General features: G+C 43.8%; 1 protein-coding gene across 2 annotated transcripts in view; it reads right to left on the bottom strand.

Annotated features, from left to right (window-relative positions):
* Positions 1-19423, bottom strand: part of SNX9 (sorting nexin 9) — an 87251-nt gene that overhangs the window by 50862 nt on the left and 16966 nt on the right. Inside the window, exon 2 of one of the 2 annotated variants that reach the window (XM_053913622.2) lies at positions 622-711. In XM_053913622.2, the coding sequence (XP_053769597.1) occupies positions 622-711 (90 nt within the window). The remainder of the gene's footprint in view (positions 1-621; positions 712-19423) is intronic. The other variant, XM_053913623.2, reaches the window with a different exon arrangement.

Below are 19423 nucleotides of genomic sequence, written 5' to 3'. Positions count from 1 at the left end.
GAAGTCCGTGTTCAGCCTGCCACACGTGTCCTGCTGGGTCTGGCAGTCAGGGCCAGTGTTCCCAGCCTGCTGGCCTGCACTCCTGGGGCACGGGGTCACATGCAGTGTTCCCAGAAGCGGGGCGGGGAAAGCAGCGGCTTATAGGCCACACAGACGTGGCTGTGAATCCTTGTGTTGCCACTAACAAGCAAATTCCTTAACTTCTCTAAGTCTCATTACCCTCATTTGTAAAAAGAGATAAAAGATATGGACCTCACAGAGTTCACGGGGAAATACGTTAAAGAGAACATGGATGGCATTTAGCCAAACCCCTGGCTCACAGGCTGTCAAAAGGTAGCTGAGGCATCTATGAAACACCGAGTACTTTCGGATCTCTACCCCTCTGATCGGTCCGGGGCGTCTCTCTCTCTCCATTTCTGTCTGACAGAACCCCACCCAGCTATCTTCAGGGGACTTCCCTTTCCTCAGTGTTCGTGAATACGTGTTCTCACTTTACCCGCAATACTTCGTAAGCAATAGGAAAACATTCATGTGAGTGTGAGTGATCAACTTGTTAACAAAAAAACCTTAAAAAGTAAGTCCTTAGGGGACCATCTGGTCTAAAGGCGACAGTTCTCTTACCGGGTTTGTGATCGTGATGATCTCTCCTTCGCTGACCGTCAGTTCATTATTTCCAGGTTCCGCAGCAAAATCATACATGACCCGAGCCTGCTGGGAGTGGACAGGAAGGGAAGTTCAAATGTGAACTCAGTAAAAAGCAAACCACCTTTAGGCTCACATTGTAAACACGCCGGTGGGAAGAGAATGCTCGGTGACAGCGGCCGCGGCCACAGGGAGAGAGGAAGACACGCCGCTGAAATGAGTCCCCAGCCCTCTCGTGAGTGAGGAAGGAGGACGCACACCAGGGCGAGGGCCCCCGTTCTGTTCCGGGACCGGGGAGGCTGCTGGCAGCTGCCCCACTGCCTGTAGAGGTCAGCCCCCCAAAGTACTGAGCATATTCCCATTTCGTCAAGGGGAAAGGTGTCCTCCCTCCATTTCAGGAGGTAAGGAAGGGGGGTGCGGCCTCTGTTCATCTGGGAGCACCCCCTCTCAGGGACCGAAGAAATGTGCACACACCTGAGAGTCACACAGTTGTAGATGACCCCTTGCCATTAAAACTCTCACTGTGCCTCATCTAGAGCCACTGGGACCGATTTTCACAATGCAGCGCCCCCAGCCAAGCAGACTCCGAACGCAGGACGCGTTTGCCCCCCACTGCCACACGGCCCACTATGCAATGACCCACAGGGCTGTGCAGACTGGCCAGGTAACCTAAGCAGCTGCAAGTGTCAAACTTTTCCCTGCAACGAAAGCTTAATTTCACAGCAAACAGACCACAGGGAAGCCATGCTGGTTGACGTGGGGGTGCTCTTCCAGCCTCTTCCTTAAGACGACCCTTGAGGCGCCAACCCGTAAACATGCGTTTCCTTGGACTACTGCCACATGTGACTCCCGAGAGAGAATCACCGTTGTAAAGAATGTATTTCATATATACTTTTATGATACATAATTAAATCTATCTTTTTTAACCACTTCAAATGCTATATAAATGTCTCTCATAGACTATCTTATAGAAGGAAGTCCATCTTCTAAATCGGGGCTCATACATATCTAAAAACATATGGTTTATTTTAAAAGTAACTGTCTGTCCTGAAAGGCAAACTGAAGTTTCCCTCCAGGGCGAGTTAAATGGGGCAGGAGGAGCTGCATGCACTCAGCAAGTATATTACTCCGCACCCACCACACGGCAGGCACAGCGCGGGGCCCTCGGCTGGCCAGTGCGCTCCCTCACACTTGCTCATTGGTTCCCGAAACCCTCATCACAAGGTTAAGGGTTCACAGCCAATAGAAGCTAAGGAAAAAGCCCAATACTAATTGATTTTGGAATACAGCAGAAATAGTAAGATGGGCTGATGGGCGAATATGAGATAAAGCAGGCACAGCAAATGCCATTTACAGAACCTGGACGGTGGGTGTGCGGTGTCCGATGAAAAATGATGTGAACTCTTCCACGTGTCTGAGAGTTTTCGTAACGAAATGCCGAGAAGGAACAAATGGCAGTGCACAGCCTGTCAGTCAAGAAATGGCCCCTGATCCCTCCCCTGCATCTTCAGAGAGAGGTGGGGGGGCGGGGGCATGGGAAGAGCAGGCTGCAGACCGGGGGTTCTGCCAGCCAGCGTCACTTTTCCTCTGGTCCTCACAAAGGACACAAAACTGTGCTGAGGCATCTTCTCGTGCAGCTGCCCAAGTAGATGGGATGCTGCTTGTCACGTTGTGGGATGCTTTTTAAAAACACGTCCTATCCACCTCGGTCCCTGGCACAAGGAGGGCAGGCAGGAAACCACCCCTGCTCCAGGCCGGGGCCCTGCAAGCGTCCGGGGAGGGGCTGGTGCGCTGATCTAGCGGATGTTTTCTTATTGTTTCTTAGGAATCCCAGTTAACCGATTTTTTAAATCCAGATAACTCCAACTAATCCCCAAATACCGGATACCAAAGCCTCTTGGTTTACTAAATTTCCAACTTGGTGAAACAGACTGTCAAAAACAAAACAATGGAAACTCTTACACGTTTAAATGTTACTGAACATTTTGCTCATGGAAAAAATGTATATAAATATAGTAGGTTTACTTAAAATGCTGGTCTAAGACTTTTTTATTCAGAGATGCTTCTTAAAAATTAGAAATGAGAATAATTTTGAAGAACAAAAAGATTTAAAAAGCACATACTCAAATGAGAATGTCAACAGAAAAAATAACTAAACAGTCTAGGGGAGCAATTATTTTTTTTTCTTTCAAATTTTAAATTTTCTTTTTAAAATTTTTTATCTTTATTGTATTTTTTCCATTACCATCAGTGCCCTTATACCCCCTCCCCCCAGCAATCCCCACACTGTTGTCCATGCCCATGAGTCCTTTTTCCTCTGTGCTTCATCCAGCCCCCTTCACCTCCCCCCACTAGCTGTCATCCTGCTCTCTCTCCATCTATGAGTCTGTCCCCATTTTCCTTGTTAGTACAGTTTGTTCATTACAGTCCACATATGAGTGACATCATATGCTATCTTCCTGTGACTGGCCAATTTCACTTAGCATAATGTTCTCCAGGTCCATTCGTGCTGTTGCAAAGGGTAAAATTTTCTTTTTTATGGTAGAGTAGTATTCCATTGTGTAAATGTCCCATAGTTGCTTTATCCACTCATCTACTGATGGACACTTGGGCTGCTTCCCTAACTTGGCGTTTGTGAATAATACTGCAACGAACATAGGGGTGCTTATGTTCTTTCACATTAGTGTTTTGGGTTCCTTTGGATACATTCCCAGAAGTGGGATTGCCAGGTCAAAAGGCAGTTCCATTTTTAATTTTTTGAGGTATCTCCATACTGCTTTCCACAGTGGCGGCACCAGTCTGCATTCCCACCAACAGTGCAAAAGGGTTCCCCTTCCTCCACACTCTCACCAACACTGGTTTTTAAATTACAGTTTACAGTCGATATTATTTTGTGTTAGTTCCAGGTGTACAGCATAGCAGTTCGACAATCACACACTTTACAAAGTGGTCCCCTGATCTTTCCAGCCCCGCTGGGACCCACACACAGTTATTACAACGTTACTGGCTGTGGTCCCTGGGCTGCACTTCACATCCCTGTGACCACTCTGTAACTACCAACCTGTGCTTCTCAGTCCCTTCACCTTCTCCACCCAGCTCCCCAGGCCCCTCCCCCTGACAACCACCAGTCTGCTCCTGCGTGTCCATGAGTCTGTTCCCGTTTTGTCTGTTTATTTTGGAGGAGCAATTACCCTCAAAAAGCTTAAGTATGACTGGAAGCCTTCAGCACGGAACAGCTCTGCACACGGTCTCCCGTCACCTACTTCCCTTTCCTGTCCTTGCGTTTGGCTTCCACCTGCCTCCTCACGGTCTTCCCTCATTGCTCCCCTTCTACCTCTCCCTCTCCCCGCACAGTATCCGAAGCTAAAACGCTGACCCGACCCCGACTGACAACCTGCCTAACTGTATCTGATATAGCAGTGTAGAAAAACAGCTACACTGCTTTTCTAATGTTAGTTACACTTTTAAGAAGTGACTTATTCTCAAGAGCTAAGTGCCCACGTAGTTCCTAATCAGTAGGTAACTTCCACATACACTGACTTTGGTCACAATCATTACAGACAAGGTGAACGGCTGGTAGGCAGCGATCTCACACATTGAGTTCCACTGTCTACGCGCAGTGAACAGACATTCACGGACTCAGAACCTCACAGTGAACGTCTGGAATGCTAAGTGAGCCGCCACACACCTGCCTGGTACGTGCATAACCCACCATCCTTAGCACACACTTCCTTTTGGGAGAAGAGAGAGAGGCACAAAAATATTCATGCTTTTGACCTATTTTGTAAACATCTGTTGTCCTGTCCACTCCCATCCTTCTTCTGGAAACTGTTTCTGTCTCGACTCCAAGCAGTTGGTGAACAGATAACCCCAACAGGGATAATCAGAACTTTTCCCCAGAAAGTGATGTGATTTCCAAAATACAGAAAGAACTCATACAACTCAACACCAGGAAGACAAACAATCCAATTAAAAAAATGGGCAAAGGACCCGAACAGACACTTCTGCCAAGAGGACATACAGATGGCCAACAGACAGATGAGAAAATGCTCAATGTCACTAATATCAGAGAGATGCAAATTAAAACCACAATGAGATCCCACATCACACCCATCAGAATGGCTACCATCAATAAATCAACAAACAAGGGCTGGCGAGGATGTGGGGAAGGGGGAACCCTCGCGCACTGTTGGTGGGAATGCAGACTGGTACAGCCACTGTGGAAAACAGTATGGAGTCTCCTCACAAAAGTAAAAATGGAACTGCCTTATGACCAGCGACCCCACTTCTAGGCATATACCCTAAGAGTCCCAAAACCTCAATTTGAAAGAATATAGGCACCCCTATGTTCATTGCAATATTTACAATAGCCAAGATCTGGCAACAGCCCAAGTACCCATGAGTAGATGAGTGGATAAAAAAGCTCTGGTACATTTACACAGTGGAATTACACACGTGGCTGTAAAGAGAAGGAAATCTTACCTTTTGCGACAGCAGGGACGGACCTGGAGAGTATTATGCTAAGTGAAATAAGCCAGTCAGAGAAAGACAGATATGGTCTCACCCACATGTGGAATCTAATGAACAAAATAAACTGACAAACAAAAGAGAAACAGAGGCGTGGCCACAGGGACCAGACTGACAGCTGTCAGAGGGGAGCGGGGAGGGGACTGGGTGAAAGAAGGTGGAGGCTGTAGCCAAGGACATGGACGCCTGACCCATAGACTCGGACAGCAGGGTGGTGATGGCCAGAGGGAGGGGCGCAGAGATGGGCGGAGGTGGGCAAGGGGGGAACATGGGGACAAATATAATAGTGTCGACAATAAAAATAAAGGGGAAGAAAGTGATGTGAATGCTGGGAGACCGGTCTTTTGCTATGACAGTGTCGCCAGCGGCCAAGGAGCTGAGGCATGAAGTCTGAAAGTGCAGGGGAGTGGAACGCAGAGAGGAATGAGGGATCAGATCACGGGGAAGGCCGTCAGCTGCTTCTCCCCTTGGGGACTTTTCAGTCTCAAGAGCCAAAGGGTCTCCTTTTGTGCTTTAGCTGACAGGAGGTCAGATTCGGTCACTTGCAAGCGAGAGTTCAAGTCGACACAAACCAATAATTCCAAATGAAAGAACTTATTAACAAACATTCTAAATTAAAGAAAAACACTGGATAATTCCTATTTTGAAGGGGAAAAAAAATCCAAAACCAAAAAAACTAGAACCTAAAATGAACAACAGAGAATTAAACAGTTCAAAATAGAAAAAACCACAAACAAAAAAATTGGCAGCAACAAAGTCCGCACAGGGGTTAGAATGCAGAACACAAGCTCCATTCTTAAGCCTCTGCTTCTTTGATTTTATATAAATCACAACTAAATCTTGGAAAAAGGTGGCAAATCTTCAGAAATGGAGCTCTCTTATCTTTTAAAGGGACACTCAAAAAGTAAGTAAAAAGTGTAAACCTTCAGAAGTCCGAGGGACAGCAAGGTTCCTTATTAATCTGACACCTGTGAGAGGTGACGCCTAGGACGCAGGCAGTGTTTCTACGTAACTAGTTTCCCTTTTTAAATGGCAAGCTCGTCTCACGGAAGCACACTCATTTGGCTTTTTATAAAATTTTTATAGATGGTTAATGCCTTCCTGTTTATCACCTTTACCTAACCATCAAGACCATCAACACAAACAGAACTTACTCGAACAGACCCCGAGAGCACTAGTACATAACATTAATATATGCATATGTACTCGTCCCTATTTTAAGTGGCTACGGCTTCAGTGCTTTTCAATTTATATCACTCTGTGATTGTAACTGCTTTTGTGCTTGCTCGGTCGGTGTTTTGAATCAAATACAGAACCTTAAAGAGCCCTGTAAAATTTCGTCTTGTTAGATTCAGCCCACTGCTCCTATCTACTAAGAATTTTCTGAATTCTGAAGCCACTATCTAATTATCCCTTGGTCTTTCTTGCTAAGTCATCAGAAAGCCTGATAAGCATGCTTCCATAGTTTCACCCGCTTCATTTAAAACTGTTAAAATATGCCCTGACCTGTGTGGCTCACTGGTCACACTGTCTTTGCAGGGCATCATCCTGCAAAGCTAAAGGTCACTGGTTCGATTCCCAGTCGGGGGCACATGCCTGGGTTGCTGGTTTGGTTCCTAGTCGGGATATGTGCAGAGGCAACCAATTGATGTTTCTCTCCCTCTTTTGCTCTCCCTTCCCCTCTCTCTGAAAATAAGTAAATAAAATCTTCAAAAAAATTTTTTAATGTAGTAGCCCCAGAGTCCAAGATAAGGAACTCTTTCCAAGAAGCCATGGGTCAATTAATTATGTTTCAGGTGTGGTGCTCTGAAATTTCCAAAGAAGAAAATAAAGTCAGTCTACCTCCTCACACACACGCAGCGTGTTTAGTGATCTAGTCGAGAACCTGGTGGAGATGACACAGGTTGTCAAGGTCGTATTTCAACAGTTGTTCCCATAAAGATCTTCCCTGAAAGAAGAAATCTCTCTAAAGCATTGGTAGCAGCCACTGAGAATGGCTGAAAATTTGATTTTTCTTATGCAAAATTTTCAAAAATAAACTACCAATGAAATTAATATGTTCTTTAAAAATGTTTTTCCTAGAATGGGTTTATACCTGGCATCCTGACGAAATGATGTGCTTAAAGGAACTTTTTAATTAGTGGTAAATTAGATGAGCAGTTTGGGAAATTTCTAAAATAAATAGAAATGTAAATAGGAAGTCATTGAGTACAGGAATATAAATTTCCAAGAAATAGAATAATCTTAAATCTCAGTGTAACAAAGGACAATTATTTAATCCCAGAGGGAAAAGTTCTAAATACGAATAAGCAATCAAACTGTGCCGTCCACGCCCACATTCTCCTCCCCGCCTGCATTCCACGCAGGCAGAACGGTTCTGAAGAGGACTTGGACCCAGGAAAGCCTCTGCACTGCTGGAGACCAGGATGGTTTTGAGAGAGTTTCAAGCTCGCCCAGACCACAGCTTCTTTAGGTAGTGCACAGAAGAACAATCGGACAAAAGCATCTCAACACATTACTCGATGTGGCGGGACCAAGCTGGCCACATCACCCAGAACATCACTATTACCACGCCATGTGCAAGCAGACACCCTGACAGCCACATGTGACGTGCCTGCTCTCCCCATGGCTTCACGGTTTCGTAATTAAAGACACATATACACACACGCACGAAAAGCTTTACTGGCTTTTTATTTTTAAGTTCAAGTCAAAACAACTGCATCATACAAAAACACGTGGCTGCTTTAAATTGGGGTCGGTTTTTCTTTTTCTGTACAGAACCGGACAATGAATACTTTAAGGTTTGCAGGCCATACAAATCTGTCTCTGCCGCTGTAACGGTGCAAAAACTGTCACAGACAGCATGTTAGCACACAGGTACGGCTGTGCTCCCAAAACTGTTATCTACAAGAAAAAGAAATGGCAGGCTGGATTTTGACCGTAGGTCATAATTTGCTGACTCCTACAAGGTGGCTGGGAACAAAGTCATTATACAAAAATCACTAATACATAAGGCATGAGTTATACAGGAAAGAATCTTTGCAATTCAAGTCACAAAGGTTAATCTAATACATAAAGAGTTTCTAGAAGTCAAGAAAACAATGTGCAACCCAACAGGAAAAGGGACAGAGGAACAAAGACTTCATAGAAAAATATAAATGGCCCATAAACACGTGGGGAAAAATACTCAATTTCACACAGAAAGAAAATGAACTTGGTAGATGATGTTGGATTTCCCCCCACTGGGAGCTGTACCATTTAAACCTCTACCAGTAACAGATATGAAAGTAATGGTTCTTCTCCATAGGCCCACAAACAGAATCAATTAGCTAACTTTTGGATTTTTGGCAATGTGATAAGTGAGAAATGCTACTTCAATATAGTTTCTGAGATTCTTTTACCTTTTGACCCAGAGTCTCATTTTGGGAATCCACTCTCTAGATGTGCCTGTGACCGCGTGTACAAGATTATTTACTGCAGAACTGTTTGCAATGTAACATAACGTCCACTAATAGGGGATTGGTTAAATAAACCTAGGAATGTCATCACGAGGGAATACTATGTAGCAACGAAAGAAGGAGAACGATCTCCATGCACTGGCATGGAACGAAGACATCATTAAGTGAGGAAAGCAAGTTGCAGAATAGGGCATATTGTATGCTACCTTGTTCACAGAAGAACATTTATATTTATATTTGTCAGTATTTCCAGAAAGAAGCAGTAGATAAGTTATTTTAGAACTTGTTACCTGAACAGATGGGAGAGGAAAATGAGTGGACAAGAACAGGAGTGGGAGTGAGATTCCTCGGTGTTATTTCTCTTGCTATTCTCTTACTTTTAACTGTTAAAGATATCACCAGCCCAAGAATCCCATGTTAAAATGGAGGGTGGGGGAAAGACACCATTTACAGTAGCTGCAAAAGATAAAATATGTATTGTAGGAATAAACTAAAGGGATGTGTAAGACTGATCTGGAAAAAGATTTAAGATGTTCCTAAAAGATATTGGAAAAGATAAAAGAAAATTGGAAAACACTGGGAAGTACTGTAGATTGTTGCAAAAACAGTCACAAGGAATCTGCCCACCCCGATGAATGCTCCCGGGCCGGTGACTGCCACTCCTCTCGTGGAGAAGTGAAGGCTGCTTTTCCCCTCCTGACTCGGGACTTGGTCACCTGCTTGTTTTCGCCAACAGAGTGACAGCAGATGTGATGCAAGCAAAAAGGCCTGAAAAGCACTTGCACTTGATGGGGGGGGAGGGGGCCTTGTTGCTCCCATGGCAGGAGCGCCTCTGCGACTGGGCAGAGTTTTGCCCCTACAGATGAGACCACGGTCTGACCCTAGCCTCCTGGCTGCACAAGGTGCAACCCCCAATATGTGGGCGAGGCCACCTGAGGCCACCAGCCTCGGCTGGGTTTTCCAGACCACAAGAACCACCCACAGAAGCAGTAGGCATGTGCCATTTTAAGGCACCACGTTTGGGGTGGTTGGCTGTGCAACAACACTGAATCATACAAAGGTCCTCTCCACGTTTATAGACGCAAAGTCCCAAGGTCATCGAGACGGCAGCAAGCACTTCAATGTTTCTAATAAAAATAGAAACAAGATTCCCTTTTTCCTGAAACAGAACAAACTAATCCTAAAATTCATTTGGACATATAAATATACAAAAATAGCAAAAAAAAAAAAAAAAAAAAAAAAAAAAAAAAAAAAAAAAAAAAAAAAAAGCTATCCCAAAACAAACAAAAAAACAAGCAGAGACTAGAAAAAGTAAAATCCACACAACTAGTTCCAAAGACACAGAAATATAGCAGTATAATAAAGGTGGCATTATGTTGTTTTACAATAAGTGAGTAGCTCTCTGGAATAAAAAACCAAAATGAATGCCTTACACCAAAATAAATTCCAAGATGGAAAAAAATTTACATCTAAAAAAAAAAGGAAGGAAGGAAAGAAGCACATATTCACACACTTAGTGCCTAGAATGAAACCTCCAAATAGCATTTTCCATTAAAAGAAGTCAAATTTACTTAGAGAAATGGCTGATTCCGTGTTTCAGGGAGAAAAAAATCAAGAACGAAACCCAGACATACAAGATGAGCCTGGACCATCTTTTCTCACTGGATATCAAAGACCGTAGCAGTGCAGCCCATGATGGTTGCGTCAAAGGGCAAGGCTCCAGCTTACAGAGGAGCTTGCTGTCCAAATAAAGGACAATAGTGGGCATCGATAATGGTAAGGACTGAAACATCAAATTTGTTTAAACCCATGAGTTCAAAATGACAAAACTAAATGGCCACCATTATAGGATACTAGGGAACCAATTCATTTGGCATATTGGTAAATAAGGTGAAAAAAATTGGCATTTATCCTGCCTCTCCTTTACAAACTGTACCACAAACTAATCAACTAGCAGGTAAGAAAGAAGTCTCTCTTTATAAAATATTCCAGCTTAATGCAAAATGGTGCAGCCACTATGGAAAATGGTACAAAGATCTCTAAAACACAAACAAACAAACAAACTGGAACTGCCAGACGACCCAGCAGCCCCGCTTCGGGTATTCATCCCGAAGAACCGAACCAGGATCTCGAGATCGGCACTCCCTGCTTCGCTGCACCCCGCTCACAGCAGCCTGGGCAGGGAAACAATCCTGATGTCCTCTGACAGGTGGGCAACAGTAGGTTTATAGTTGCAATGCAAATAAATAATACAATCGTTAATAAGTAGAAGAATAAACTCCATGCTTCACGTACTGACAAGAGTAAACCTACGTTTGCCCACCCTTGTACAATGGAATACTATTCAGCCTTAAACAAGAAGGAAATTCTGAAATATGCAAAAACATGGGTGAACCTTGAGGGCACAGATGAAAAGAGAATAGAATTATTATCCTCTAATTAATATTATTAGATTATATGATAATATTCAATCTCTAATAATTTAATGCACCTAACCATAGTACATCCAAAATACAACCAGCAATTATTTGCCTTCCGGTGGAATACAATGCTAGTTATGAAATACACTGGGAAAGAAGAAAATTAGAGTATTATTGATGCTGTAGACCATAGTGCCAATTTACAGGAGCTACAAAGGGATATATTAAATTATGCAATGAGGATGCTATAAGCAAATCCAGATATAGGAGGTTAGAGAATCATTTTTTTCTAACCAATAATTCCAAAAGACAGAATCAAGCCATGGGAGTGGGGAGGAGGAGAAGTAAAGGAACCTATAAATTAAGAGACTTAGAAGATCTATCACAATTGCAATATACAGACTGGTTGGATTCTGAGTCCGACAGAAAAGATTGTGATATTTGAGACAACTGGAAATTTGAATACTTAAAGGATGCATGATATCGGAAAGTATTCAACTTTTAGGTACCAAAATGGTATTGTAATTACATTTTTAAAGGACTCCTCCCCATCTTTAGTGATTGACACTAAAATATTTACATATGAAGTGATAAAATAGCTGGTATTTCTTCGAATATAAAGGGCCCAGAGAGGGAAGTTGATGGGGTCTGGATGGAACAGGTGAGTCAGTAGTTGCCGACGTTGGGTAATGGCTTCATTACACTATTCTGCTTTTGAATATGTTTAACATTCTTCATAATAAAAAGGGTGTTGTGGAAACTATCAAAAGTACCACAGGAAATGTTAAGAGAATTTTTAAAGTAATCTTGCAGTGGGGGAGGACTTCAGCTACGCAACAAAATCTGAAAGTTCTTAAAAGGGAGAGGGGATGAAATTTCTCTTCACCCAAAATGAAATATGCCTGCCTTGCCTGGCAAAAGCCAATATAAACAAGATAAAAATGAATGACAAGTGGGAAAAATATCTGCAACTCCTATCACAGATTACTCCAGGGGGGTTTTGGCTCCCCAAAACTCTATGGCTCCCCTACTCTATAAATGCTACCTACAAATCAGTAAAGAAAAAAAGGTAAAAATGGCTCTTAAAAATGTAAAGCCTCACTGATAAAACTGAATAAATACTATTTTTCACCTGTCCAGATAGGAAGAGACAAAACTCTGGTAAGCACGACGCGCTGGTGAGGGTGGAAGTCCCGGGAAACAGGTACCGCAAGTGCGGAGGGGAGAGGGGGCCATCAAGCAACACCCGTTGGAACCACACATACGCACACTCTTACTCCGAGACGCCACCTCTGGGGCTTTCGGCTCTGGAAATACTCACCCTTGTACAAAATGATGTCTGTAAAAGCTTGTTCATCACAGCACTGCCACAAGAACAAAGGACCAGATGCAGCCTAGAGGGCGGGACTGGTTAGGAAAGTGGAGAACCTCCCTAGGATGGAGCACGACCTGCAACGAGGATGAATGCGGGCTTGCTCCTTGTGTGGGTGTGGACTTACTTCTAATGCATGTGGGGGAGGGGCTCAAAACCCCCTGGAATTGTCTTCTAGAGGGCAGGCCCCTCCTAGTACAGGCTTCCCCCACTAGGTGAGAGTTCTAGGAACCCATCTGTATCAGTGCACCAGATGGCGTTGTTGGGAGAGGCTGCATTTAGCTCCGGTGCATTCTTGTTGAAGACTCACTCAATGCACTGGCCCATTTCACAATGTGTGATTTACCAGCGCACCTGCTTGAGTGTTCAGCAGTTTTGGACCTAAAACGGTGTGACCCCCATGCCATGCCCCATCCTTCCTATTCACCCATCTTGCCCTGAGTGACTTTTTTTTGTTTCCCTGGATGACAAAAGTCCTTAAAGGGAAATATTTTGCTGATGTGCAAGAGGTAAGACCAAAAAACAGCCGAAGCACCGAAAGGCATTAAAATCGATGAGTTCAAAAACTGCTTTGAGGAGTGGAAAAAGTTTTGATAGGTGTTGCATCAAATGGGGAGTACTTGGAAGGTGACTGAAGTTTAAAAATGTAAGAATACACAATGTTTTATAAATAAATTCTGGTTTTCTTGGGTCCCCCATAATATGTGAGAAAATAAAGCAACACACACCATGTATGTAAAAGGGGAAATACATTTGCTTATCTGTGAACAGAATACCTCTGCAGAGATGACGGCTGGCTGGGGGGGGGGGGGGATTGGAGAGGGGTTTTCAGTCTTATCCCCTTTGTACCACTTTAGTGTCTTTTTTTTTTAAGTGACAATTGCTTGTTTTTCTTTTTAAAGATTTTATTTATTTTGTTTTTAGAGAGGGAAAGGGGGAAAGAAAGAGAGGGAGACTAATATCAATGTGTAGTTGCCTCTCATGCACCCCCTACTGGGGATCTGGCCCACAATCCAGGCATGTGCCCTGACTGGGAATTGAATCAGCCACCTTTAGGTTTGCAGGCTGGCATTCGACCCACTGATCCGCACAAGCCAGGGCTAGTGTCTTGTTTTCGACATGAACCTATTGCCTAATTAAAAGAAAATTTGAAAGCACTGTCTTGTACCTCTCCTAGGAAGCTCAAAATCCTGTTGAAAATATCAGTCTAGTACAGAGAATCTCCCCTGGTTATAGCAAAGCACAAAATGTCCTGAAGTTTAACTCAGAAGGTGACTGGAAGGCAAACAGAAGCTCTATTAAAGGCTCCATGTTCCTGCCGTGCTCATTCTGAGTCCTGCGATTTTCACTGTGTGCGCACACACATACACACACACACACACACACACTTTATAGCAACAACAAATGCAACATAATGAAGTTTGAAAAGTTAAAAAATGTTCCTCTTCTGCTAAAGGACACAAGAGCTAATAGATCTGACAGTGCCCTTCAAACCATCATGCGTTGGACCTGTGTTTGCACATAAACACAGAACCACCTAGAACCACAGCACATACACTCTTCTACAAGCCACAGTGTAGTTAATCTCAGGTCCTTGGCGTTAGCGTATTTACCTTGTTCTCTACCACAGCTGCAAGGTTACTACTCAACCTTCAGGGCAAAGCACACAAAAACCTGCTTGGCTGTGATTAAGAAAATAACCTCCCCCTACTCCAAATTAAATGGCTTTATTGTTTTCCTGATTGTAAAAACAACAACAACAACAAAATTAACAACACCAACAAAACAATATGCCCACACGTTTGCTTTCCAAGTCCCAGAGACTGGAAGGAGAGAACCTATATGCATCCCCAGTAACAGTGTCTGTCTGAGCTGCCCACCCCCCCCGCCCGTACTGTGTACCGATGGTGCTTTTCACCCCCCACAAAAGGGGGAGTAAACGGAATTATTGGCAACACAGCCACAGAGCTGGCTTTGAAGCCAGGCCACACAGGTTCAACTGGGCCGAATTCCTTAAAGCTTAGCCTCTGAAATTCCTCAAGAATAAGATAAAGATAACAGCAAGAGCCTCGTGACACAAGTGATAAATGGAGCAATAACTACAAAGTGCTCAGAACAGTGACGGGCACAAGGGGCCCCGCACACGTTAGCTGTCGTAATCTCTGGGCTTTCGGAGAGTCACATGTGCACACACACACACACACACACACGCTGCGTGTGCTAAAACTTGCACAACTTCCGTCTTTCCAGCCCTCCGAGGTCTCTGGACTAGCCTTGGAGCTCAAGGGAAAAAGCTGAGTGTTGGGTTGCTTATTCCCACAGAAGGTGGTTCTGCAATCTGTTACTTCACCAGATCATTCGAGAACCAGACCCACCTGAGGGGGTGGTCAACCAGCTACGCCCCCCTGCACTCCTGTGGAGCGGGGGGTGATCCAGCAATGCTGATGACGATGTCCACGAGGAGGCCCTCATGCTCAGTCATTTGACAAAGTACTAGAATATGATAATTTATCAATTTTAAAATAAACTGGCAAAAATCCAGTTTCTCTGTAATTAATAACTTGATTAAAAAAATAATTGGAAGGATATTCCCAATAGCAACAAAAACAAAATACAAAAGAAGAGATAACCAGAAGCATAAACAACCTTACTGAAGAAAGCCTATCAATAAATTACGTCATGTTCCTGAGAACAAGGTACAGCACCATAAAGATGTCTGTTTGTAGCTGGACTGCAATCATCCAAAATCCCAAGGATGCTCAAAGATCTCAGTGAGAACTCCAACAAAGACAGAGGAAACATAAAAATGAGATGGCAAACATAAAAAATCGCCACTCAGAAATGAAGACTATAATAACTAAAGTCAAGAATACACCAGAGAAAATACACTAGTAGATCTGAATTAAAAACCTGTCAGAAGAAATAATGGTGGAAAACTTCCCTCAGCTGGCCAGGGAAACAGACACACAAGCCCAAGAAGCACAGTGAGTCCCATACGAGATGAACCCAAAGAGGCCCGCCCCAAGACACATCATAATTAAAACCCCAAAGGTTAAAGACAAAGAGAGAATCTCAAAACCAGCAAGAAAAAAGCAGTTATTACAAAGGAGCTCCAAGACTGTCAGCTAATTTCTCAACAGGAACTTTGTAGGCCAGAAAAGACTGGATGAAATATTCAAAGTGATGAAAAGCAAGAATCTATAACCAAGATAACTCTACCCAGCAAAACTATCATTTAGAATGAACAGATAAAGAGCTTCCCAGACGAGAAAAACCTAAAGGAGTTATCACCACCAAACCAGTGTTGTAAGAAATGTTAAAGGGACCTTTAAGAAGGAAAAAAGATGAAAATATATACATAATAAAATGGAAATAACTGCCTATTAACAGTGACTGTGAATGCAAACGGATCACCACCCTATCAAACAGCACAGGGTAGCTGAGTAGATAAGAAAACACGACCCTCAGTTTGCTGCCCACAAGAGGCTCACTTCACATCCAAAGACACACAGACTGAAAGTAAAGGGAGAGAAAAGGATATTTCATGAAAGAGGAAATTAAAAAAAAAAAAAAAAGCTGGGGTAGCAATACTTACACCAGACTGGACAGACTTTAAAGCAAAGGCCACAACAAGAGACAAAGAAGGACCCAGCAATCCCACTCCTGCTCTTTCCCCGAAGCAACCCAAAACTCCAATTCAAGAAGGCATACCCTCCCAGACACTCACAGCAGCATTACTTCCAATAGCCAAGATATGGAAGCAACCTAAGACTCCATCACCAGATGAATGGATAAAGAAGTGGTCCATTTATTCAATAAAGTATGACTCAGCCATAAAAAAGAACAAAATCTTACCATTTACAATAACGTGGATGGACCTAGAGGGTATCACACTAAGTCAGAGAAGGACAAAGACCACCTGATTTCACTTATATGTGGAATCTAAAAAACTAACAAATGAAACAAAAACAAAACAGACACAGAGAACATTCTGACGGCTGCCATACGGGAGGGGATTTGTGGGGACGGTGAAAAAGGCGAAGGGATTATGAAGTTCAAACTGGTGGTTACAGAACAGTCACAGGGATGTAAAGCACAGCACAGGGAACAGAGTCAATAATAGTGTTTTGTAACAACTATGCCTGTTGTCAGATTTATTGTAAGTTATATGTCTAATTAGTATGCTGTATACCTGAAAGTAACATAATACTGTATGTCAACTGTAATTAAAAAATAAAATTAAACTACTCAAAATATGCTTCTTCTTAAGGTCACCCAGAAAGACACATACAACTGGTTACATGAGGAGTACGAGGGTCGGCTTTAAACAGAACATTTGGAGGAAGGCCAGCACGCTTATGATTTATTTTTATCAGTGGTTCCCCTTTAGGGCAATTTCTCGTCTAGATTCACGCAGCTGATATAAAACCACAGAACTACAGCTGGTTTTTATTGTATCACAGTGTAAGACTAAAGATAGAATAAAATAAGACTACCAAAGAGAATTAAGTTAGCAAAATAAAATACAATTTGAAGAACTAACGAAGTTTATTGCACCAAAAATAGAAGAAGGAACCACAATACTTAATCAAATGAGGAGATTCAGGCTACACAGCAACCAAGAGGCGGGAAGAGATGACAGAAGGCGGGATTCATCTTGTGAGAAATGGAGAAGCCAGGGAAGCTCCCAGGAGGGTCCCATGTGGCACCTCCGACAAGGCAGGGAAGGCTGCTCTGACCAGGCTCGGCCAGCGCCTGCTCTCCCTTTGCAGCAAATCCTTCCTGCCAACTAGCAACCGCTGCAAAAAGGGAAAACCAAGCAGAAGCACCACGAAGCGGGACTAAGCATCTCCAGGCCTGAGGCACCTCACCTATTACCTTATCTAGTTTGCAGGTCAACCCTAGCACAGGGGCTCATGAGGCTCAGTGTCGCCCGGAGAAACAGCAGCTTGTACCAATTCCATGCACCAAGTCGCCTGTCTTGAGGCAGGATGACCAACAAACAGAAGAACTGGAATTCAGCCCCGCTCTTTGCCCAGCACACTGTGATATCAGTTGTCCTGGGGCCACTGGGTGTCCCAACCCTGTAAGTGATGTCCCTGCTACCACGTCTCCTCGCCTCCAGCCAACTCTGCACACGGCTGGTAGGGCTCCCTTGATGCAACAGGCTCCTGCCACGTCTGGAAAACGCCTGGTGATTCCCGATTACCTAGGATCAGGTTCAGACTCATTTTCTGCTGTTTCAGGTCCTTCATGACTAACCCCCTCCTAAAGATCTAACCCTTTCTCCCACTCCACAATCCCCCCCAACCCAGTGACACACCACTGGGGTCAACACTGCAGAGGGCTTACAACATCCATGCCCTCTTCCTCCCTCTGCACTGGGCAACCCGCCCCCCTTTTAAGGTAACACCACGTCCAGCTCTAGGGGCAGATCTGGGCCCGGTTAGCCGCGGCCAGTGTTTCTCAACAGTGTGCAATCACACAGCGCTGGGGCAAGCGGAGGACAATTCTTCATATTCTTTATTTTGGGACTACTCTGCACTTTGTAAGCATTTAACATCCCTGCAGGAAATACAGTGGGCTCTGGCATAGTTACTGAGTGATTCGTTTTGCCTAAGATCACAGAGTAAGAAAGCAGTGAAGCCGGGATGGCAACCTAGGACTGTTTGCGGGTAAAGCCTCGGCCCTTTCCGAAACACCCAGGTGGCGTGCATCTCTTACTGAAAAAAAAACAACTACTGAATAGCTACTACTGATCACACCAGGAGGATACGGAAACGTGCAAGAGCCACCACCCTCAGTGGCTGACGGGAAAGAAACAGTTACAGAGTAGCATGTGGTGTGGTAAACAGAGTGCAGGAGGGGAACACGCACTGTGGGCGGGCAGGGACGGAGGTGTCAGCTGGGAGGAAGCAGGCAGGGAGAGCCCAGGAGAGGCTCTTCTGCGGCTCAGTGACTGGGGCACTGTCTTTCGTTTTCTTACTGAACATGGTCGTGTCTAAGTTGTCTCTAAAAGCACTTGAGGGTCTCCAGAAGAGAAACTGTTTGTCTTTACTTCTTCTGCATCTCTACAGTAAACTTCAGTTGCAAATAATAGTAAGCACTGAGTATGGGCTAAAGAGGAATGGCAAGAGAGAGTATGTCCCATCACCACCAGCAGAACACGTACGTTTTTCACAGGATTCGGTCTCCCCTCCTCCTGCGGGAGAAGAAAAGACTTCTACAGCAAGCCCAGCCGTCAGATTTCTTACACTTGCATTATCCCCTGAATTTAAAGAACTATGACATCATTTTCTTTATACCACAGTACTTCCGTAAACTATGTTGGTGGTTTTTTTTTTTTTAGCTAATTGTCTAAGATACCTTTCCAATGAAATGTTACAGAAGCACTTCTGATAAATCACGATACAACACAGGATACTGATTTACTAATGGCAGCTGATCCAGTTAAAAATGTAAGGAACAAATACTGAATTCATCACCCACCGTCAATTCTCCTCAAAGCCCGATGGGTCCCCAAGAACCTTGCTCCAACCTAAGCAAGCCCAGGTAACCAGCCACAAATCGCAACAACACGATGCATTACTAGGAGAGCACCACGCAGCCTGTACTCCACATGACCAATTTACCAGATTTATTGACGCTTCCTGTGCTCTGTATAAAACCATGTGGGACACTGAATTCTTGCACTTAGCAGGCTACTCCCTGCTGGGGCGATTCCTACCCCAGCAGCTGACTCACATGCTGACCAAGACGCTTCTTGAACCTGTTGATGTCCATTGTACTTATTACTGTGGTGAAGCAATGGGATTATTATACAATGAAACAAGAGTGTGAAAAAGAGTAATCATTTCAAGAAAATAAATTGAATGTTTTGGGAAGCTTTGATAAAAATAAGTTGCTTGAAAGTTTACAGTTAAGACAAATAGGGAATAATCGTTAAAAGTCTAGGATTCTGTATTCATAATGCTTTGAAATTGTTTTTAAATTTGTTTAAAACA

This window comes from Desmodus rotundus, chromosome 11, assembly GCF_022682495.2.
Source record: "Desmodus rotundus isolate HL8 chromosome 11, HLdesRot8A.1, whole genome shotgun sequence".
Lineage (NCBI taxonomy): Eukaryota > Metazoa > Chordata > Mammalia > Chiroptera > Phyllostomidae > Desmodus > Desmodus rotundus.
Note: the sequence above shows the minus strand (reverse complement) of the source record. Positions and strands in the feature narration are given on the sequence as shown.